The following is a 25,942-nucleotide window of genomic DNA, read 5'->3' as shown; positions in this document are numbered from 1 at the left end:
TCCGCCATTTTGAATTTTGAATACTGATATTCATAAATTATCAGATTCATAAATTGCGTTACTAAAAACCCCAAGAAATATCTGGTTCTTTGTTTTCATAAAATTCTTAAAAGATGCGATAAAACGTAAAAAAAACTATATTTAAAATTGTTAATAACAACATTCCTGTAAGTTAAAATTAGTAATTTTTTAGGAAATATTAAAGCGCTATTTTTTGTAATGATAACACATGAAATATAGTATATTCATATAGTTAAATACTGCAATATCTAATAAAATTCAAAATGGCTGATCCAATATGGCGGAATAATTTGATAAAATTAATCGAATTAGTTTAAAACTTGTTTTACTGCGGTTCTTTGGGTCACTAATTATGAATGTGGCATTATAGATTTTGAAAATAAAAAATTATCTAGTCAAATATGGCGGCAGAATTTTCTATAATTCAAAATGGCTGATCCAATATGGCGGAGAATTTGATAAAATTAAACGAATTAGCTTAAAACTTGTTTCTCTGCGGTTTTTTGAGTCACTGATTAGGAATCCAGCATCTAATTTTGAAAATAAAAAATTATCTACCCACTTGGAAAGATTCCCCGGAAAGTGCCCCCTGAAGATTCTATCAGAATTCCGCCGGAACTTCCAACGTAATTCCGTCGGAGTTACAAAGAATTTCCGATGAGATTCCGACGGAGTTCCGACAGAATTAGGACTCTAAAAATATTGAAAAAAATTAATCGGAATTCCGTCGGAATCCCATCGGAAATTCTTTGTAACTCCGACGGAATTACGTTGGAAGTTCCGGCGGAATTCTGATAGAATCTTCAGGGGGCACTTTCCGGGGAATCTTTCCAAGTGGGTATAGTCCAAAAAGGCGTCAGAATTTTCAAAAATTCAAAATGGCTGATCCAATATGGCGGATTTTTTTAATTTACAAAATTTACTTGAAACAAGCTTGTACGGGGGTTTTCGGTGTCGCTGATTATTTATTATGAATCTGGTATCAAATTTTGAAAATACAAAATATCTATAATCCAATATCTCTATACATTTTCAAAAATACAATAACAAATTCATTGAAAATTTTTTACTTGGTTTCAGTTAGAAAAAAATTTTTTTTTTTCATTTTAATTAATATTTAAATGAGATCGAATGACAAATCAATAAAGTATATATAGGAATTAATTACGAATTGACACGTGTATATCAAAATAATTAGAGGCAGTGTGTTGATGGTATACATATAATTATACTTAATTTGATTAAACGGTGTTGGTTGCCTTTTAATATTGTAAATGGTGCGACTTTTTTAATCAAACGTTTATTTATAAACAAAACACGCAAATTTGCATAATAAAAAATAAACGTGACTATTAATTAAAGAATTATAACGAATAAAATGAAGAATCAAATGGCAAATTACGTCTCAATTTCAACTATATATATCGATTGTATATACATGCACTTTTTGCAATTTATTATAATTTACTTGTCGCGTTAACTAGACTGCACGTGATTGCTAAATGTTTACATATATTGCGTCTACATTATCGTAATATTTTTTTTGCTCCACAATACTATACTGATGTCTTTATTATATATATTATATATTATTTTCAGAGTATATATAGGGGGCAAATTTTCTAAATTGATCAAATAGCAAAAATGTGAATAATTTTACAAACAAATAAAGTGACAAAATTTTTTTTGTAATGAACCTAACCTAACCTAACCTAACCTAACCTAACCTAACCTAACCTAACCTAACCTAACAGAAACCTAACCTAACAGTAACGAAAACTAACCTAACCTATTAGAAGCCTAACCTAACCGAACCCGACTTAACCTACCCTGGATGAAAAATGTAGGTTTTCCGAAAGTAAACTTGAGTCAAATAGTATTCGAATAAGTATTCCTCAGTGCCAAAAGGTAGACTGTCATGGAAGACTTAGAGAAAAGTTACCAAAGTAAACTGATGGTATACTCAGATCTACCATATAGGGAGGAGAGTAAACCGTTCGTATACATCGGGTGATTATTATTGGTATACTCTAATATACCAGCGGTATACCCTGATTTTATTCTTTGGCGCGCATTTTTAAAAATTAAAAGTAATAAAATAATCATTTTTTTATTATTATTTTTTTTTTTGTTAAAAAATTATATTCTTCATTTTAAGTGAAAGGATCAACCACGATCTTGTTTTTTTTCATATTACTTTTAAATAATATAATTTTATTAAAAATCCATTAAACAAAGGAAAATAGTAGAGAATTTAATAATAAATTTAATGACTTTTAAATAATTAATACTAATTGAACGTATTAATTTATGAATAGAATAAATTTAATTTTGAAGAGTAGATTAATTTTAACTTAAAAAACTCAGGTCATTTTTAAAATATTTTATCAGATAGGTTAAAATTTAGATTTTGTATATCAAATTGTAAAATGATATTTTTTATGGTTCAAAAAGTTATTTAATTTACACAAAATGGTATACAGATCGAATTGGAGTATCAATGTGAATTCTAACTTGAATTTAACCTGAAAATTTAAAATTTGATATACAAAATCAAAATTTTAAGCTATCTGTAAAAATATTTTAAAATCTTTTAAAATAACCTGAGTTTTTGAAGTTAAAATTAATCTAATCTTTAAAAGTATAATACCATGATGTGTTAAACGTCATTAAATTTACTACACCTAACAGAAGCCTAAAAGGAACCTAACCTAACAGAAACGAAACCCAACCTACACTGTAAAGAAGGCCAATGTTGAATTACAGTCGGGTTGTTATTAAAATTTTTTCTGTTTGTAATTTCACTATGATACACCTAATAATTTAACATGCTGCAGACAAGTTAAAACTAACCTAAAAAGCATCTCAAATAATGTTTTTTTATTTTATTTATGTTTAATCTTATCCGTTTATTATTAATTTATTTGTTATTGTCTAGATTATTGAAAGAAAATTACAAATAATATTTTATTATTTCATTTGTTAACTTTTATTTTATTGAAAAAAATATATTTCTGATACTAAAATTCTGAAAAATTACAAACAGAAGTTTATGATAGAAACAGTTTGTAAATCAACATTCTGGCTGTAAAAATGTACGTGAATCGAAAAATTTCCAACGTGATACGTCGTAAATTAACATTGGGATTTTTTACAGTGCAGGGTTGCACAGTTACGCGTAACTCAGAGGTTTTTACGTAAATTACATGGGTTTTTTACATTTGTAAAATACGTATAATACCCCCCACCATAGAAAAATGCATTGTTTTTGAAAAATTTCAGGTAATTTACATATGTAATATACGTAAAAACTCTATGTTATTTACCTGAGGTATATTACATACGCAACCCTGTTACAGTGTAACAGAAACGAAAACTAACCTAACCCAACCTATTAGAAGCCTAACCTAACCTAACAGAAACGAAAACTAACCTAACCCAACCTATTAGAAGCCTAACCTAACCTAACCCGACTTAACCTAACAGAAACGAAAACTAACCTAACCCAACCTATTAGAAGCCTAACCTAACCTAACCCGACTTAACCTAACAGAAACATAACCTAACCTATCAGAAGCCTAACCTAACAGAAACCTAACCTAACAGAAGCCTAACCTAAACCACAATTTAATCGATTTTCAAACAAAATTTCCACCATATTGGATCCGCTATTTTGAATTTTGTAAAACTAACATCAAATTCATAATAAGGATATTTTTTCTTTCAGAATCGCCCAAAAAAAAGAGAAAATCGACATTTTCGGAGCACAGGTCCCGGCCCTTTTAACAGCGATGTTTAGTTCACATTGTATATTACGTTATATATGAGAAATGATAAAAGACATACGTAATCGTCCCCTGTTCTCTAATGACTTTTTTTTGTCTGTATCGCGCTCTCTTTTTTTGACTCAAAATAATATAAATGAGATTTTTTTTTCAACCAGGGGCGTTGAAGGATCGACCTGAACTGATCTTTGCGTGCACTGTTCCAAACGAACAACGAAAGGTATATACATGTCATTCATCACCATGAGACATATATATATAGGTTCCCATAGGGTTTGACAGGGACACATGAGAAGTTTATACCCTCAGTTTCATTAAATTAGTGTCACGTCATTAAAAACTCGTCTTGACAGTGCCAACTCGACAGTTAACTGAAATGGACAATTTCTGATTTTGGCAAAGAGAAATCACTCTCTCCATCTCTCTCTCTCTCTCTCTCTTGTCGTAACGTGTGACATTGCTTTTACACGCTGCTGTTTTCCTCAACATATAAATTTCCACGAATATTTATTTTTACATTGTCAATTTATCTGGAAGTCAAAAGAGATAACTATAAATGTATATCAGACATAAATTTATATATATATATATATTGGTTAATGTCTATCCTATTACGTCATAGAAACTCTTTGTTATGTATACGATTTACATAAATCCCATACTTTAAACGTTATGTTTACGCAAAGTCGGCTTTAGACGAAATGGCACTCGGGGCAAATATTATTATGATCATAAAAAGCAAAATTTTTATATTTTTTTCCTCGAGAAATGAATCATAGCGTGGTTGGAACAGAATATACTATACCCGAGTAGAAATTTTAAATTTCAATGGAAATTTGTAATTCAATAGAAATTTGAAATTCAAAAACTATTATATGCAATTTCAAAGAATCTTTTAACCAATTAAAAAGAAATTTTTAACGAAATTTTTTAATAATTAATTAATTTAATTTTTTAATAACATTTAAAACGTAAAATTAACAAATTTTCTTAATATTATGCTAAACATTTTTTAAAATATAAAGTATTTTTATTTTACGGGTATTAGAGGTCACCGATTATGAATTTGATGTCATATTTTCAAAATTCAAAATGGCGGATAGATTCTTAAAAACTGCTAGAAATTCGTTTGATAATATAAACTTTGGGGTTTTTTTGAGTCGCTAATACTAAAATTTGTTATCTATATTTATAAAAATCCAAAATAGCGGATCCAATATGGCGAAACATTTGTGAAAAAATTGTCTAGTTTCACTGGAAATTTGTTACTCGGAGTTTTTTGAGGTCGCTGATTATTATAAATTTGGTGTCAGTTTTTAAAAATTCAAAATGGCGGATCCATTATAGCAAAATATTTCTTAAAATTTGATCAAATTCGCTTGAAATTTGTTATTTGGGGGTTTTTAAGATGGCTGATTATGAATTTGATATCAGTTTTACAAAAAATTCAAAATGTCAGATTCAATATGGCGAAATATTTGTAAAAAATTTGATTACTCGGAGGTTTTTGTTGTCGCTGATTATAAATTTGGTGTCAGTTTTAAAAAATTCAAAATGACGGATCCAATATGGCGAAATATTTGTTAAAATTTTAACACTTTCGCTTAAAAATTATTATTCTGAGACATTTCAGATCCCTGATTGCGAAGTATTAAATATTGATTGATATTCCATATTGGATCCGACATTTTGAAAATCTGACATCGAATTCATAATCAGTATTCTTTTTCCCATTGCAGTCAACGAAAATAGTAAAAATCGATTTTTTGGTCGTAAAAAAAAACCTTTTTTCCCAGACGCGCAGCCACATTTATGACGCATATAATTCTAACGGTTTTTTAACATCTTTAATATTCCTTCCATTTGAGTTACATTGAGTTTGAAAAAAGAGTCACTTGAGCTATTAACAATTGGAATTTGTCTCTCCCCAGTGTATATAGTGACAAAAAGTAACAGATCATCTCATTATTCTTGAAGGACTTGGCATGCTTTATCATGTGTATATATATATACCTACGTTATGGATCAACGTGTTTAATATAATTACTTGACGAATTCGTTTTGTATAGTGCATGTATGTATGTGTATGAAGTTTCATGTTTCACATATATAAGCGGGGTAGTTTTCTCTCCCGAGGGAGGGAAGGTTGTGGTGCGTTTGCAAGATTGTTCCGATATATAGACGAATTCAGGTGCGAGGAGGGGTAAAGGAATGGCAAAGAATGGCAGCATTGTACGCTGATAGATGTGTCAAATACGGGGTGCATTGTGTCTACCAGAGATAAATGGAGCTACAGTGAAAAAGCAAAACACGCACCTTTGTTGCCTAGTCTACTCATCGAAGGTAATTTAGCGTCTGTCCATATATTTTTGCCCCCGTGTGCGAGCACGTATATACATATATATATATATATAGAACTTGACATGGTCTGCCTTGATATTATGTTCCAAGCGGCGCAATACATGGGAACGAATCCCCTTTTAAAGAACCTTTCACAAATTGAGACAGGACTTGTATATATATGGGAAAATCCACGAAACTTTTAACATTTAAGAAAAAAAAATTTCTTTTTTTTTTAATTTGCAGGCATATTGATGTCACTTTGCGTATACACGTTTAAGTACATTTTAGCACTACAAATTCATATGCGTGATTCATTTTTAGCTCACGCCGTCAATGGTTAACTCTTCAAACTCTTTAATGTTAATAAATGACATATAAAATTGAAAAATTCAACTTTTTTTATTTTTGATATCGGAGTGGTTTTCAAAGTATTTTCATCCTCTGAACACGATTCTGGCACCCAAATTTGCTTATCACGTCAGGATTTTGAAAAAAGAGGGGATAAATACTCCAAAAAAGTGTTTTCAGCATATTTTTAACTTTGATAAAATTTGTTTCACTCAAAATCCTTAAGCGGCGTTTTTGTGTTTAAATATATGTATGAAAATTTTTCGATCACATACCATAGATTGACCTGTTTAAAGCAAAAATGCATTTGTGCCTTTCAAAAATGTATAAATTTAAATGAAATCACGATTTTTATTATCATCTTTAAATTGTTGCCACAGAAATACAATTAGAGAGGCCCATCATTGAAAAAGGTCTTAAAATTTTTGTTTTTTCATCACCTTTTAAGAAATGCATTAAACTTTTATTTTTATCCAACGTCGTAATAGATATAGACAAATAATTAATAAAATTAAATAATAGACGTTCAATTGAATTTTTTTAAAAAGTGCTATCACTCAATCAAACCTTCGTATTTTTAGTTTTAGTGGTGGCATACTAATGGAATAGTGAAAATTTTTTGACAAAATATGTCTGTTAGATATTTCCATAGTATATAGCTGAAGTGATATTTTACACGCCGCAAAAATAAAAACGTTAAGAATATAAACTTTTTCAAGAAATTCAAATGAAATTTAAGCATTTTTTCACTTTTTAACTTATAAAACTAATTGTCAAATAAATATTTTGTTCTAATACTGTAAATAATTGTTTTTTTGTATATAATTTAGAAAAAAAAAAAAAATGATACCCAAAGTTTTAATATAAAATAATTCAGATTTTTAAGTGTTCGATTCGAGAATCACAAAAGTTCAAAGTTTCGTGGATTTGCATATATAAATATATATATATAGGTATATATGTTTCAAAATTAATTCAAATTTTCAAAATAATCGCAGATTTGTAATCAGCGATCACAAAAAGCTCTGAGTAATGAATTTCAAGTGAAATACTTGAATTTTTAATAAATTTTTCCGCCATATTAGATCCGCCATTTTGAATTTTAAAAATCGGACAAGTGCGAGTTACACTCGCATTAAAACCGAGAGTTCCGTATCCTTAAACGTAAAATTTAAGGGGGTTAAAGTGTGAAGGCCGATGTAAAAATTCCAATTTTGATTAATTTTTTCTGTAATGTGAGCATGAAAATACATAGATTGCCACATACACTGCAAAAAGAAGTATCTTATTTTTAAGATGTTTTTTATAACTTGCTTCTAAGTTATTTAAAACAACTTAAAATGCATTAGTTTCTTAAGATATAAGATGGATAGGAAGATACTTTTGGTAACTCGCTTCTAATGCATCTTATAATAAGATACTTCTTTTTACAGTGTAGACAGAAAATTATCAGTTTTTTCTTGAAAACGCTATGATAATCAACTTCAATCCTACTCACTATATATTTTTTTGTAATCTACACGTAAAAATGTATAAATTTGAAGCCCTTTAGATAAAATTTTCGTCTTTTTTTTATTCGAAAAATTCATGATTTTTTCTAAAAATATGAGTTTTCCTTAAAAACAATATGATCATCAACTTCAATAGTGCTCGCTATATTTTTCCTGTAATCTGCACGCAAAAATACGCATGTATATATATATATTTTATAAAATTATTTATTTTTACATTTTTACGTGTATGCGCTTTTAATATTTTTAAAGTGTTTGTACTATTTACAAGAAAAAAAAAATTAAGAAAAAATTGAACTTTAAAAAATATTACTTGTCTATGAGAAATATAAGAATAAGTATACGAATATATATTTTATTATAGGATGTTGCTAAATATTAATCCTCAAACTGGACATAAAAGAGAAAGGAAAAATAAAACCAAAAAAGCTGTAGAAGATTCAAAAGTTATGACTTTAATCTCAAATATTGTAAATTATAATTCATAAGTCTGCGATTTGATGAAATGTTTAAGTTTAATTATTTTAGCTTCGAATTACAAAATATACAATATTTTCAATAAAATTTTTTAAAGTAACAAAATTATTTATTGCCAATTATTTCGGAAAAAATTCCAAAAAAGATTGGACGAAAATCATTCTTATGAGTAGGTACAATTTCCTTTCACTGTGACAAAATTCCGAATGAATATTTGGAAAAATTCCCTACTAGTCCAGAATAATATCCAACTTCATTGTCGGATTAATTACCTTTTATTTCGGAAAAATTTCCAACTTAAAGGCAGGAAACGTTACCACAATAATTTGGAAATAATACCAATAACTTATTTGGAAAAATTTCCATATATTCGGAAAAATCTCCAACTTAATAGCAGGAAACATTTCTAAAATAATTTGGAAATAGTACCAATTGCTTACTCGGAAAAATTTCCGAAATTCGGAAGAAGTTCCAACTTAATGGCTGGAAAAATTTCCGAAATAATTTGGAAATAATACCAACAACTTATTCGGAAAAGTATCCACCCCATAGGGTTATGTGCTGTCCGACTTTTTTCGGAAAAAATTCCGAATAACTTTTTACAGTGTACCAAATATGAATTGTCTTGGTTAAATAGTGTGTGCGCTATGAGGATTAAACGCTCTTTTTCAAAATTTGATTTTTTGTTGACAACACTATGTAAATTGATCCGAATCAAATTCGCTATATATTTTTCATTTAATTTTCACGTAAAAATACATAAGTGAACCAAATTTGAGCTCTCTATGTAAAAATATGTGTCCACCAGGGGGGTACATAGTCATTTTTAGGGGTTTTTTTCGTAAAAATTCATGGTTTTTCTTTGACAACGCAATGATAATCAATTTCTATGAGATTCGCGCTTCACTAGTCTCATTAATAGGGTTCCCTTTTCGGGTACAGAACCATTTAAAACACACTGGATTTAAAATCAGCGACTCTGAAAACCCCCGAGTAAAGATTATTTCAAAAATTTTAAAAATCGAAAATTTGTTCAATAATACAAAATTTATTTTGACCTATAGCTCAAAATCCCTTTGTCCAATCAAAAATTCTCTCATATACATTTTTTGTGTTACATTTTTACTGTGTTAAGACTTTGGCGGTATTTCCGAACGATATTATCTCTTAAATTTTAAAAATGAAATTTTTTTATGATAAAAGTTTTAAGTAATGATTTTTACGGGATAAACATGCACCTCATAAAAATATAAAAATTTAAAGATGAATGGAACAAAATTTATTGAAAAGTCTTTTTATTCATATTATTTTACTTAAAAAAAAAACTGCAAAAATAAACCAGATAATATATTGTAATAAAATTAATGTTTCAGTGCAGCCCATGATGTTACAGTGCTACTACTATGAATCATAATTGAAGGTAAGTTTTCTTATTTATTTTCTATATATGCATAGAAGAAGGTTACGAATTTTTTGCTACCATATAGTAAATTGTACTCGTTGATATAGGGACAGCGACATAGCAAAAATTTTCTCTGTTATAGCAAAATTTTTGTAGTTTCTGTAGCAAATTTTGTCAGAAAAAATTAGTTTGCTATTGCAGTGTAAATCCATTTCTTTTCATATACAGCTCAAAAATGCATTACACCTCGCATTACACTATAAAAATCTTTCCAGTGTCTTTAAAAAACCCAATTTTCTCTTATCAATAATATTTAAAAATAAATCTTATGTAAAATATAATATAAACCAAAATTAACATGTTAAATAGTTTGAAATGAATTTCAATTCATAATCATCAAAATCTACAATAGATATATAATAAAAACACGATACAAATCTAGTTTAGAGGACAACAATAATAAAATAGACATTTTTACATATTGCTGTATAATTTTTCAACTATCTTCAATGAAAAATCCGTTGAATAACATGTTGAATTTTCAAAAAAAAAAACGACTACTCCGGTGGTCCAAACTTCCTGTGTCATTATAATAGGTATGAAAACACGACGGGCTGTCCAGAGGAGAAAACACATTTTTGGAAAAGGCAAAAAGACTATATATATATATATATATATATGTGTGTATAGTGTACATAACACTAAAGGCGCAAAATACATTTTTAGAATGAAAGATGCGCGCATGGTCTTGAAACGTGAAGATGTCCTTCCACTTTAAGCAATGTCGCGGTTGGACGGCGAGAATTCTCCCGCTGTGTCTAAAAGACACACTTGCCGGATATAAATCATTCTACATGCATTAAAAGGCAGCAAAATAAATGAAGCGCTATACTAGCGTTATATAGGCCGAGACAAATAGGTCTTTTTTACATTTCCTCAACACACACACACTCTCTCTCTCTCATAATACTAAATTCGACATCTTTTTTTCTTCATTCTTTTATTCTATTTTTTCTGCAAATATTTTTTTCTCCTTCGACAATATTTTTTCATCTTTTAATAGTACTAGCTGTGAAGAAATTGACCCAATTTGTCCAATTTGAAATGTGAATTTTGACTAGGGCTTGGCCAGTTTTCCTTGTTTGAAAAAAATTTAAATAGAAACTAATTTTTAAAATTATTTTTTATAAACTAGTTGCTGATAACTAGAAGAAATTTTTTAATGTGTAATTTTATATTTTAGGAATTTGATCAGAATTATTAATTATTAGATTTGAAATAGGGCTCTGGTTAGGATTTCACCAGTTTTTCTAGTTTAAAAATGTAATAAACCTTAGCGAAAAGTGGTCTTGATAGAGCCTTTTTCGAATCAATTTCCATACTTAGGGAAAAACTAGTCAGGGCCTTTTTAGTTTTCCTATTAATTGACCCGAGGTATTGATACAATCAATACAATGATTCGCTTTTGTAATTAATAACTTTCTTATAAAAACTATTTTTGAAAACTGGGCTAACATCTAGTGAATACGCTATTTGGGGATTTGGTCGGGAATTCTAGTCAGACCCCTAAAATAAAAATATAATTAAAACTCTCGTACTAAGATTCCTTTTAGTCATTAATAGCGTTTACAAAAAATAATTTTATAAACAGATTACTTACATTTTTTCAAACCAGAAAAACTGGTGACGCCCTGGTCAATTCCCTATTTGAAAAAGGGCAAAGTAACGTAATTTCTACACAGGAAACTAAGTATCAAAATTTTTTTTTTTTTTAAGAAAATTATCAATACTAAAACGAATTATTGTAAACTTGTATTTTAATCATTTTATATAATAGGGATGAGACTAGAATAGTAACAGAAATTCTGTCGAGGCTCCAACCAGTTTTTTCTTAACTAGGACACAGCTTCAAACTAATTAGCGTCCAATAATTCTCTTTCGAATAAAAACAGATACTTATTATGGGCGCTAATTAGTTTCTCCAACGATGGCCAAATTGGAAATAGGGAAAACTGGAGAATACCCCATTAGGCCCACATTTCAATTTCTGCCCGATTATCTCCTCTTTTTTTTTAATCAATAAAAAGTTTTACTGCACAATGGGGCAAAAAATTGTTCATAGAATTTCTCTGACTTCACTTCTTCATTGTTCTCCTTTCGAGATAATATATATAATAAACCATATGTGTGAATAAAGTCAATCATTACCCTTGACGGATGTATCCGGTAAATTCTTCTTCCACGTTGTATAGGCATTTTCACGCATTTAGTTTCATTGTTATATTGTCTGACCTCGACTATATAGTCTCCAATTTTGCTCCATAGTGTGACTCTCTCTCTCTCTCTCTCTCTCTCTCTCTCTCTCTCTCTCTCTCTCTCTCTATACATATATATATATTGGACTCTTTTGCAAAGTGCGCGCATGGTACCCCATAAATCTTCACCCTGTTTTTACGTGTTTGACTTAAAACGACTCCGTCCATTATTATTAGGCCAGGGAGACCTGTTTCTACGAGAATTTCGTAAAACCGCACACACCATAAATGCCTCTCGTCGTTTCGTTTCGTTTCGAAATTCGAGGTTAAATGAAAAATTGACTTCCAACAGCGAGCGAACATTGCTGGAGATCAATCTCAAAAAGTTCTGACACGCGACGCGTTCTTTGTTCACTTGGCAAAACTCATGGTTTGAAAAAAAAGAGAAAAATTTCACAAAGCTTTAAGCCAGAGAGTAAACACTTTCGTAGAAAGACTGTAAAACCTATTTCCGCTTTATGTGTATACCCGGCACACCATTAAATTACTTCAAAGGCCGCACGAATTATTTGCTATATAGCTTCATGGAAAAAATTTCAAACTGTGAAATTATATATATGGTAATGATTTTACATTAGTTGGAAAAAAATATTTTAGAACCAAAATAAAATCTTTTTTTTTTTTTTTTGCTATAAAGCATTTAATTAGTATTTATATTTATTATTCTTCCCTGCATCTATAGAGTTCCTAAGCCCCGCGCATTATCCACAGCGCCCCCTTTTTTTCGCATCGTAAAAATTACAAGACTCAATTTTTATTATTCCCTAGCTGGTTAATCCTATTATATAGGTCCACAATTTAATCTTTAAGCTTCGAATATCCGCGGAATGCAATGATATAATTCAAGCACCAAATGGTTCGAAAAGACGTGTATGTCATCTATAACTATATATATATATATATGGTCAGAGGAATTGAAACGAACCTCACCCCTTCCCCCCCCGTGGGCACAGCGTGAAGCACAGGTCGACAAATCATATAGCTGTCTAAAATGGGTAGACGTGAAAAACTACCGTGGCTTCCGTAGAGGAGTACCTACCTACTAATAACAGATGCCAACATCAAACGCAATTCCGGTGAAATCATTATACAACAGCACACATACACATAACCATAGTGCATTTAAAGCTACTCACGAAATTTTTTTCTCCCCTATATTCATTTTCTCTCTCTCACTCTCTCGGGCATTGTGCAGTATATATATATACACCCCTATAACGCCCCAAGTAATATTATACATTGACAGTAATTGCTGCTTTGATCAAGGTCACGAGTTACCATCACGCTACCCCGTGATGTTGGAAACTATATAAATTTCGATCCTTTCTTTCTAACTCACATACTGGGATACGATGCAACGATTCTAATCCGTATTATATTAAAGAAACCTGATTAGGAACTGTGATTAACGATTTTTGGCATGCGCAGTGTTCATTTAGTTATGGTAAAGGTTACTAATTTTAATTTTTGTTTTATTTAAAAAATTTTTTTTTTGAGGAAATAGTAAAAACGATAGTAAATTGTATGGAAATAGAGAACAATGGGTTTAGGAAAGATTAGAGCCTCTGGTGGTGGCGTCATGTAACTACAGTGCGTTAAAAAATCATCAGCGCCTCTAATGGTGGCGTCCTGTAAATTCAACACGTTGAGGAAACTTCAGGCGTCTTTATTAGTGGAGTTCAATAACTATATAGTACGTTGGGCAATCAACAGCGCCTCTCACGGTGGCGTCCTACAAGTTAGTCGTGTTGGAAAAACATTAGCATCTTTATTATAGTGGAGTTCAATAACTACAGTGGGTTGAAAAATCATCAGCGCTTTTAATAGTGGCGTTCTATGACTAAAATGCATAACAGCGCCTTATGCGGTAGCGTCCTATAACTTTTTTACGTTGGAAAAACTTCAGCGCCTCTTGTGGTAGCGTCATGTAACTACAGTGCGTTAAAAAATCATCAGCGCCTCTCGTGGTGGCGTCCTGTAACTTAACCATTAATATCACTAATGATTAATGAAATTATAAAATAATTCCTCAGAAATACCAGTGTAAATTCATTTGAATAAATTCCTAAATAGAAGTACAGAAATTTGTAAAATCTATAAAAATAATTTTACAGAAAGTACCAAAGAAATTTATATTTTTATATAATAAGAAAATAAAACTTATTTTTAAAGAAAAGTAAATGCAGTTTAAATTATAAACAAAGAGTTAATTAACGTTAGTCACGTTACATTTCTCGTATCAATTATTAAAGCTCGTAAATTACATATAGGAGTTCACCAATAAAGTATATATGCGATCAGAATCAAAGCAGTGGTATTGCCTCCAATGCACGGAAATGCTATTTAATGCCAGTTTTCCTGTTTAAGTATATATATACACCACGCGCAGGAAAAGTTAGTTTACTCAACGTTTAATTTATGCCGAGGAACATATAAATCAAAGATCATTAACGAATTAGCAAATCCCAGAGACAGATAAGTGATAAATCAATGAACGAATTATGCCACAATAATTCTTCTATGTCACGTCTGACGTGCGAATCTTCACTAACCAGTCTCTATTTTAATATACTTCAATAAAAGAAAAAACAGCAAAACTTTTTTTTTAAAACACTACCTCGTAAAAATGGGAAAATAAAATATTTTTTGAATGTCCTGTTTCAATTGTTTGAAAGTTAAAAATGGCATAAACTATAAAGAAGATAGAATTAAATAGAAAGGATATATATCTATAAGGAATATAAAGAAAAAAAATTTACGAGCACAAGGGGTCGAGCACGACGTCATTATTATTAAGGGTCCGCGTCGATTCATTTCAAAGTGAGCTCGTTTGGCGCGCGAAGCTAACAAAATCGTCGGTACACTGAGTTTATGAAGCTAGACTAGATTAATGACCTCGTTTGTTGGTCAATGGCAATAATAAATTATCTTAATAGCTTGGCCAGCTATAAATATATATATGTTTTGTCCGTACCCTCTATATGCGTTCTCGTTGTCTTTCAAGATCAATTCTTGAAGCATTTTTTTTTTCAATTCCCGCATAGGACTTACTTTCTTTAAATGTGAACATTTATTAAAAAAAGTGATACATTTCTAAATACAGTAATTATTTAGAAATTTTGATATAATCATCATGAAGGAGTTAATATTACTCTTGGTGAGCAAGAGTTAATATTAACGATAAATATGCCTATATAGAGCAGGATATTTCTGACAATATACGCGGGTTTTGGCAGTACGTCAGCCGCTTTGTGGCACTTAGCGCCGTAAAATTGTTTGATGATGCCGCTATCACCCCAAACAGTTCCTAACAGTCGAGAACGTACAAGCCTCTCTGTGCTCGCGTCTGACACTGCAACTGTGAGTTATTCACTTAATGCGGCCATTACGTGCTCCTCGATGGCGCTTCATCCTGATTTACTTGACAAGCATTTATTACTCCTATCTCCGTTTCTGATATTAAAGCCTCTCTCGCTCGCGTTTCATATAGTATATATAGCAAAGAGCTTCTAAAACCAGATACTTGAAAGCAAAAATGAGAGGTCATCTTTACGACCGCTGACTCTAATTGATTATCTTGACAAAAATTTGTAATTTACATTTTGTACTAATAGGAGAACATTTAAATTGGAATGGTTCCATATCGTTAGTAGCTTTCAATTAAGAAGCGCCATTTCTGCCTCTGGTGGTGGCGTCATATAACTTCAACGCATTCGGGAAACTTTAGTATTTTTGTTAGTGGAGTTCAATAACTATATAATAAATTGGAAAATCATCAGCGCCTCTGATGGTGGCGTCCTATAACTTTTTTGCGTTGGAAAAACTTCAGCGCCTCTTGTGGTGGCGTCATGTAACTACAGTGCGTTGAAAAATCATCAGCGCCTTTAATGGTGGCGTCATTAAGTTAACCGTGTTGGGAAAACTTCACATTAGTGGACTTCAACAACTACAATGCGTTAGAAAATCATCAGCGCCTCTAGTGGTGGCGTCAGGTAAGTACAGTGTATTGAAAAATCAACAGCGCCTCTCGCGGTGGCGTCCTATAACTTAATCGCGTTGGGAAAACTTCATCATCTTTATTAATCGATTTCAATAACTACAGTGCATTGGAAAATCATCAGCGCCTTTTGCGGTAGTGTCATGAAAAAAAAATTACTTGATTTTTATCAAGTCAAGAATCTGGATAATTTTTTTTTTTGAAACTTTATTATCCCTTACTGAAGTCCGGTTAGACTGAGTAAGGATTTGAAGGAGGAATATCCGGGAAAGTGGATGATTCGCCTCCTATTTGGAAGTTAATATACCTTCTGAGCGCAGGCAAAACCTCGTAAACCCAGAAACGACCAATTAAACGAAACGAGCTGCAGTGAACTGATGCACTCCTCGAACTGGTTACATTGCTGTTTATACGACTCGGAGAATTACCTTCAAATTACACAGTTGGTCCCGATGTGTGCACTTGTACTATATATTTACCTGTGTGCTAATAGAACCCATGACTTTCAGGTATGACCAATATCGAAAGCGAAAAATTTATCATTCTTTTAGAAAGAAGCCGCTGTCTACCATTCACCATTACAGAGGAGACAATAATAAGCCTATGATTAACTGGCGACAATGAGCCGCCGAGTGTGCTAAAAGATAAAGTTTCTTGCTGACCGGAAGTTGCTATAGCAATTATATCAAATATGAAGCCGGAATTCTCCATGAAGATGACGATCAGTTTTTTTTTTGCTAAACCCTTTTGTTGCAATAATTAAAAAAAAATAATGTCAATTATTAGAGGTTTTGTTTACTCTCTTTCTGTGGGGACTGAAAATTATATACTGATATATATATATAGCAAAAGGAACTAGCGCTGATAAAATTTACAACCTCACCCCCGTAACTCATAAAATAACAGCGGCTGTATTTTACCGTTCCACATAACAAAGAGAAAAAAAATTTTTTTTTAAAACCCTAAGGAGGAAAATTGTATTATCACCACCACGTTCAATTTCAAGTCGTATAATATACATACCAATTGAACTCACTTTTCTGCGAAACTATATATATATATATATAGGTATATACGCGAGAGAATTTTACTATATAGTCGTTGAAACTCTTTCAAAGGAATCAGTTTACCGAGTTATTTCCACTTTGTACACCCAGTTTTCTGACAAGCTATATATATTTTTTTTGTGAGCTGAGAAGTGAATAAATAACTCGAGGCCACTAGTGCTTTTTTCCAGCACAGGTGAAAAAAGAATTACTCTAAGTTCATGTTTAACATCCATTTCACTGTCATTTAAATATGCTGTATGTATATATATATATAGTTCCGTGTATAGGGTATTCTTATATAATCATTTGGTATTTCAAACCTTTTATTGATCATGATTATGTACTTTACAATGTACTCTAAAGAAGAAATCTCAAATTTCTCTAACTTATAGTTCTATAAACGAGGCTTTGCTAACCCTTTGACAGTTCATGGTCCATATTTGTCCAGAAAAAAGTCGTGACACCTTTGTGAGTTTGGACATATATGTTCACATTAGAAAAAAAATACTAAATATAATTCGATTTGAGTGTCAATGGATATACTAAGGTTTTCGAGGTCGCTAAATCCACATGTGATGTCAGATTTAAAAAATTCAAAATGGCGGACCCAATATGGCGGAAAAAATTTAAAATTGATTCGATTTGTTCAAAATTTGGTACTTGGGGGTTTTTGGGGTCGCTGAATCCAAATTTGAGGTCAGATTTGGATTCAGCGACCCAAAAAACCGAATTTTGAACGAATCGAATCAATTTTAAATTTTTTCCGCTATATTGGGGTGCCATATTGGGTCCGACATTTTGAATTTTTAAAATCTGACCTCAAATTTGGAATCAGAGTGCCCAAAAACCCCTAAGTACCGAATTTTGAACAAATTAAATCAATTTAAAATTTTTCCGCCGAATCGCGGGTCTGCCATTTTCAATTTTTTTAATTTGACCTCAAATTTGGATTCAGCGACACAAAAAAATTTTAATACGATGATATGATATTTTTTTGGAAAAATTTTTTTTGGACCCACAAACGCTATTTCTACTGGACTGTAAAGGGGTTAATTTTGGAAAATATATTCAATGGAAAGTTAATGCTTTTTATTAGACCACTGAGAATAAACAGATTTTTAAAAATAGGTATTACTAGCAAAAAATACACATTAATGTGCAAAATTTTCGTTTACCAGTTTGCCAAATTTATATGTTGCAACTAATATTTTTTTAAATTTCATAATGTAAAAAATTTATTTCATTAATATTGCACAAAATCTTCGCATTTTATTTTTTAAGAATCATAAATATAATTCTATCAGTAAAATTATATTTTTAAATATTATAATTTCCAATAAATATTTTAAATTTGACGAAACGAATTTGGAATTTTATTACCTTTATATACCTGCATTGCGAGCTATATGTATATTTATATATATATTACAAAGGGGTATCATAAACCGCGAAGGTTAGAATAATGGAAACCGGCAATCCTAAAGATAATTATATCATTTGCAATTCAAGCATTGACGTGTTCAGTTTAAATGTTAATTTTATATTAATTTTGCTGTGACGAAATTTTTTTTTTTTTTTTTTTTGATATTTCAGTAAAATATTTGTTTCGGGAGTGTTCGAAATTTTTAAAATCGCGATCGCTTTAATCTGTAAGGAAGTATTTTGTTTCTTAAATTAAATGTGTACTCGGGAGTGTTGAAATTTTTTTAAATCACGTGTGTTACTAGAAGATATTCGCTCGTCTAAAGTAGACGATACATCCGCTGTTGCAGGCTAAGGTCAGGGATATTTTTTTTTATAACCAATAATAATTGTACGCTAAGAGAAAGTGTGTTAAAAATATTTTAATACAGTTTCAAAAAAATTATGGAAAAATTTTTGTAGTTTTTTTTTTAATTAAAATATGATTAATACTTTCTCTTTACGTGCAGATTCAATTGCATATTTTATCAAAATTTTTTTTAACAAAAAGATTAATACTATTATAATAATAAACTAAATACTATAATATTATATAATATAATATATAATATTATAATACTTAATACTATACTATTATACTATTTTTTTGTTAAATTACATGAATCAAAAGTTTTTTTTTTTAAATATTAATAATTGACAAAATTATTATTATCATTATAATTTTTATACTTTGAACTTTCAAGAAATTTTAATTTCCAGTAATTTTAAATGTTGTTGAAAAGATTTTGAAATTTTTATTACCCTTATACCTTCATCTCTATCTGTATGTTTACTTAAATAATTTCTATTAAGGCAAAGGTCATAAACTATGTGGTTGGAAAAACCAACACTGAAAAAAAATTCCATTTAGAATAACCAGAATTCTAGTTAGATTAACCAGAATTCTGGTTAGGGTATATTTAACATTTGAAAAATTCAAAATGTCGGATCCAATATGGCGGACATGAAAGTAAAAAATTAATTGCATTTACTCTAAACTTGGTACTCGAGGGTTTTTGGGGTCGCTGATTACGAATATGATGTCAGAATTTAAAAATTCAAAATGGCGGATCCAATATGTCGGACGAAAATTTTAAAACTAATCGGATTTGCTCCAAAATGATGAAATGATATGAATATGATGAATTGTCCGTACTGTGTCCATGACCATATCGGGTTTATTATCAGCAAACCAAAAAATCTTTTTTATATTTGAATTTTCGAATTCTGTCATCATATTCATAATCAGCGACCCCATAAACCCTTTAAGTAAGAATTTTGAGCCAATCCAAGCATTTTTTAAATTTGTCCGCCATCTTGGATCCGCCATTTTGAATTTTTAAAATATGACTTCAGATTTGTAATCATCGACCTCAGAAACCCCCAAGTAGTAAATTTCAAGCAAATCCAAGCATTTTTTAAAAACTCATCCGCCATATTGGTTCCGCCATTTTGAATTTTTAAAATCTGACATTAAATTCGTAATCAGAGACCCCAATAACCCCCGAGTAACGAATTTCAAGAAAATCCATTCGCTCGGTTTATCGTGGGCACGAAAGGGTTAATTATACGATCTGTAGACGCATATATATATATATATATTGTTAAATAACTTAAGATTATGAGCGAATTATGATCTAATGATTTAACCACACATTCTTAACATACTTTCCTATTAAAAAATGAAAAAAAAAAAATTAGAATTTTTTGACCAAAAAAATTTAGGAAACCCCTTAACATAACTAGAAAGTAATGTTAAATATAGCCTAACCAGAATTTTTTTTCAGTGAAAAGGTAATTAAAAAAATTGTAATTTATTTATATATCTGTTCGAATATGCAGAGTGAATTTCATGTTCCGTAAACCCTAAAAAAAAATTTTTATTCTTATTTATTTTCGTAGTTTAAACAAAAATAATGAATTTAAAGAAAAAATTCATTAATTACGGAGCAAAAAAAAAACAACCTGTAAATATATTATATATTTTCACATTTAACCTAAATAGGCAGCTTTTTTTAAACTTTTTTAAAACTTTTTTTACAATGAAAACAATAAAAATTGTGAATCGGATCAATAAATTAATAATATATTTTTTGCAACAATTTATTTTTGTAAAATAATATTTCACAAAATCTTTACTTTTTATTTTTTAAGAATCCTATAAATATAATTCTATCAGTGAAATATGTAATATTTTTAAAACTTATATTATAATTTCCAACAAGTATTTAAAATTTGACGAAATGTATTTGGAATTTTATTACCCTTTTACCTGCAATGCGAACTGTATATTTATATATATTACAAAGGGGTATCATAAACCGAAGGTTATAATAATGAAAACAGACAATTCAATAAAAATAATAACTAATTCATTTCCAATTCAAGTATTGACCTGTTCAAACGTAGTCAGTTTAAGTGTGAATTTTATAATTATTTTTCTGTGAAGAATAGGGTAGCCATCTTTAATCTGTGTTTTATTTCTTATTTTCAGATTTGAAGTACATAGCTTCGGGAGTACTCGATTCTTTTATTTTATAAACGAAGTCATTTTTTAGTGTTGAAATTATGTTTTTTTATATTTTAGTAAAATATTTGTTTCGGGAGTGTTCGAAATCTTTTAAATCGCGATCGCTTAAATCAGTAAGAAAGTATTTTGTTTCTAAAATTAAATGTATATTCGGGAGTGTTCAAAATTTTTAAAATCACGTGTGTGTTACAAGAAGATATTCTCATCTGAAGAAGAAGAAGAAGATACATCCGCTGTTTTGCAGGTTAAGGTCGGAGATACATATTTTTTTATTCAATAATAATTACACGGAAAGAAAAAGTGTTAAAAAAAATTTTTAACCGTTTCAAAAAAATGATGTCCAATTTTTTAGTTTTTGTATTAAAATATGATTAATACTTTTTCTTTACGTGTAGATTTAATTGTATTTTCTATCAAATTTTTTTATAACATTTCAAAATTATTTTTAAAAAAAAGGTTAATTCTAACTTCAAAAATACGAAATTATCCTTCAAATTCATATTTAAGAATATTTAAAAAAAAAAAATTTGTTTTAAGAATGCTCTATGAAGGATAGTTTTTGTTAGTGATACATTGATATAAAATGCCCTATATAAATATATAACTATTTGCATATTTTTTGTTAAATTACATGAAGCAAAAAATTTATATTTTTTAAATATTAATAATTGACAAAATTATTATTATAATTTTTATACTATGAACTTTAAAGAAATTTTAATTTCCAGTAATTTTAAATGTTGTTGAAAAAGTTTTGAAATTTTATTACCCTTTATACCTTCATCCCTATCTGTATGTTTACATAAATAATTTCTATTAAGGCGAAGGTCATAAACAATGTGGTTAAAAAAACCAAAAGATAATTAAATTGATTGCAATTTATTTATATATCCGTTCAAATATACAGGGTTTTTTTTATGTTCCAGACCCCCTAAAAAAATTTTTTTTGTGCTTCTATGTTGTCTTTGTTTAAACAAAAATAATCAATTTAAAAAAAAAAATTACTAAGATCCGGAGCAAAAAATTAATAATATATTTTATAGTAATAGGTTAAAGATATTGAAAATTAATTAGGATAAATATTTTTTATATACACTGAGAAAAATATGCTATTAAATTAATAGCATTTCTGGCAAAGGTATAAAAATTATTTATTCAAAAGCATATGCTATAGAATCTATAAAATATTTTACAAATTTTATAGCATATGCCTTTGAATCAATAATTTTTATACTTTCGGCAGAAATGCTATTGATTCAATATTCGGGAATTAAAAATTTTATTAAGAATTTTTAACGGATACTGTCATTAATTTATGCTATATAAAAAAATAACTATATCGACATTTTTTAAAATATATGAACTAACAACGTTTTTTCAAAAATTTGAAAAACGCGAAAAATTAATTATGATTTATTAGGATCAAAATACTCCACCTTACGTCTCTCGCGAGACTTACAATTTAAAAAAAAATTTATTAAAAATAAATTTAAAAAAAAAATTAGATTTTATAGCGCATACATTTATGAAAAATATCTAAAAGGTATTTACAGAATATATATAAATATGTTTATAATTTACAAAATAATACTAAATGATAAGAAAAAATAAAAATATTGGTAAACATAGCTTCAAAAGTAATAATTTTAAACAAATATAAGTAATAACTTAAAATGTAACTTTATGACAGTTTTCATTTGTAATTATTGATGAAAGCTCTTATGAAGCAGACATTGACTGAAACTATCAACTACTGACTATAACTACAAACAACTGAAAACATCACTGACTTGAACTGTTAAAAATTGAAAGTAACTTCTGTAACCGACAGTTGAAGGTATTATTGACAAAGACTATATCAGCAATCGAAGCCTCTGTTGGCAGTTCTTGAAGTTATCGCATTGTCTGTAATAACCAGCAACTGAAGTTGACATTGTTTGAAAAACCGCAGCTCTTGTAGACAACTTGACTGTAAGAAGCAACAACTGTAGTGATCATAGTCTTCAAAATCAGCAAGAAGTTATCATTGTCTGTAAATACCAGTACATGAAGCAAAAAAAATGATTGGATTAAATTACTAAATTCTTAAATTTTTTAATTTTTCTTAATTCTTCTTTTTGTTTTAATTTAATTTTATAATTTTTGCGTATATTGATAGGACTACCTGAAGAGGAAATTAGTGTGATTTTGAAACGTTGGAGAAAATATTATTAAAATCGATTTGTCCGAATGTTATCGTTTCTGTTATGAAACCAATTCAAATATATTGTACTCGGATGTTAAAGAATTAATAATTACTAATTCTTAAATTATACAAGTACCCACAGTTGTCTAGGAACGCTAATTTTGAACCGAAAGTTAAATAATACTCGGAAAACCAAAAATTTACCATTGTCAATTATTTATTTCAAAAGTTTACGGGTATATTAAGGAAACCCTTTCGTACATGGGTACTACGTATACAAGTGGCCAAATGCCAAAAAAAACTCGTGCAATATATTTAAAAAAACTAAATTTATTTATAAATTTATTTATATTAAATTTTCTTTTTAGAAATAGTTATTTACATAATTAGTTTAGGGATATGTTCCATTAAATAAGAAAAAATATTTTGAACTTCTGGTTGGTAATTATACTAAACCATCTTTGCCCTTACATATATTTTTGAAATGCCTAGACCATCACTTTAAATCTCCAATTTGGATCATGCAAATCCGTTGTTTTATTGACAAGATCTCTGAGTTATCTTGGGTCCAACCGTAATGGGCTTAAGAGCACTGGATTTATTTTAACATTACTTAAGATGTAGTTCACGTCAGTTTCTTTATTTTTCATGCTTTTTAAAATTTTACGTTTTGCGAACTTAATATTTTTTGAGTGTCATAAAGAGCATAACAGAAAAATGGATCAGGTTATTGTCACTCACAAAAAGTCGTCCCCTTGGCACCGAAAATCGTATGTACTACTTTGAATGCGAATAATGTAATGCAAATAATTTCACACGAAAAAAAAGTAGAATTTTTACCCCAAAATCGGTATAAAAATTACCTGCAACAAATTTTATCCTAGTTGAGGGCGCCACCGTCTATGTGAATTAGCATTGGTGAAAATTACCCGCAACAAAATTTACCCAGCGTTTTTTCTGTAAATTAACACAAATAATAATAATAATACGAATAATATAAAACAAATTACATAAAGGAATAAATGTTCTACAGTAGAACCTAGAATTTATACCTTTTATATAGATTTGGTACTGCGCGATATTATACACAAAAATACAGATTATTGTTTTTATAACAACAGAATATGAAAAAGCACAAAAAGGAGCGCGTATCGACGACAATGTATAGTTAAGAAAGTATTGGATATCATACTAAAAATGATTTTACGGTGTTATTAATTAGGTAAAATCAATAGTTTATTATTTCGCATTTGGTTTCATAAAAATTAGAAAATCACTCATGGATACATTCCTCTACTAAAGAATCGTTATATACTTTATATTAGGTATAAATTGCCCATATGTGTATGAAACATAAATTTATTAGTGTGTATACTTTCATGGTTAACATTAGTACCGTTGAAAAAAAATTAAGTCTTATTTTTATACTTGCACGTGTTCGTGAATGAGAAAATAAAAAATTACTAACTAATTTTGAGATAAATGAATTATTTAAAAAATTGTAAAAATTCTAAATTTTTAATTACAATTTAAGTATTGATAAAACATAAATTTGTATCGTTTGGAAAATAATTTATACGTAATGAAAAACTAACTATTAAATGCGCAATTGTCTTGGCGATTCCGGACCACCGTATAGTATTTCTCATGACAAAAATATAACCAATCATTAAAAGCTATCAAAAAACTGCAAAAAGCAGCAAGAAACTATCATTGTCTGTAATAACAAGCAAAGATGACACTTTACAGTTCGATTGAAATTACTAGTTCTTGATTGTTCTATTAAGACTGCAATTATCATCAATTAAACTATCATAGTCTGAAAAATCAGCAATCGAAGCTCTCTTGTTTCTAGTCCATTAAGCTATCATTGACTGCAGACATCAGCAATAAAAGTTATCATGGTCGAAAATTTAATACGAATTAAAGCAATTGATCAACTTATATGCTGGCGAATACCAACAACTTTTTATTTTTATTTATTATCTAACCACTAACTATTGAAGCTTTTGTTTACTAGTATTGATTAAAAATTATTAAGTGAATCTTTTTTTTTTGCATGAAACTACAAACTATTGAAACTCCTTTGAGGAATCGCAGCTTTTTAAATAACAAACGCGAAAAAAATATGCAGCTCTTATGAGGTCCATAAATTTAAATCTTATAATATTAAAAATTTATTTATTTTATTAATTATTATTTGTATTTATTTTTAACCTATTCCCTTTAGAATATCGTATAGATTATCAAAGATGCCGTATTTTGAATATCTTAAGATTTTTTTTATATATATATAATTTTATATTGAAAATAGTTTAAAATAATTTGAAATATTTACAATCTATTTATTTTTCTTTCTTTCATTCTTTTTCTTCTTCAGATTGAACACTGACCGACAAAAAGCATTAAAAAAATAGGGAATTTTGATTAATTACATTTACATTAAAAAAAAAAATTTTATCAAAATTATTTAAAAAGAAATTTAAGAAGGGTAATTTTATATCAAACTGTATCACTG

At 29.2% G+C, this 25,942-nt stretch overlaps 1 protein-coding gene across 3 annotated transcripts in view; it reads left to right on the top strand.

Annotated features, from left to right (window-relative positions):
- Nucleotides 1–21,547, top strand: part of LOC127284011 (uncharacterized) — a 240,551-nt gene extending 219,004 nt beyond the window's left edge. For all 3 annotated transcript variants that reach the window (XR_007843416.1, XM_051309274.1, XM_051309275.1), the window contains 2 exons: nucleotides 9,859–9,905; nucleotides 21,204–21,547. Coding sequence is in view for 2 of the 3 variants with exons in the window: in XM_051309274.1 (XP_051165231.1) it covers nucleotides 9,859–9,899 (41 nt within the window). In the remaining variant the exon portion in view is untranslated. The remainder of the gene's footprint in view (nucleotides 1–9,858; nucleotides 9,906–21,203) is intronic.
- The last annotated feature ends 4,395 nt before the right edge of the window (nucleotides 21,548–25,942 follow it).

This window comes from Leptopilina boulardi, unplaced genomic scaffold (assembly GCF_019393585.1).
Source record: "Leptopilina boulardi isolate dan_hultmark-lab unplaced genomic scaffold, ZJU_Lbou_2.1 LbouV2_316, whole genome shotgun sequence".
NCBI lineage: Eukaryota > Metazoa > Arthropoda > Insecta > Hymenoptera > Figitidae > Leptopilina > Leptopilina boulardi.
The sequence above is the reverse complement of the archived record's forward strand: the minus strand, read 5'-3'. Positions and strand labels throughout refer to the sequence as shown.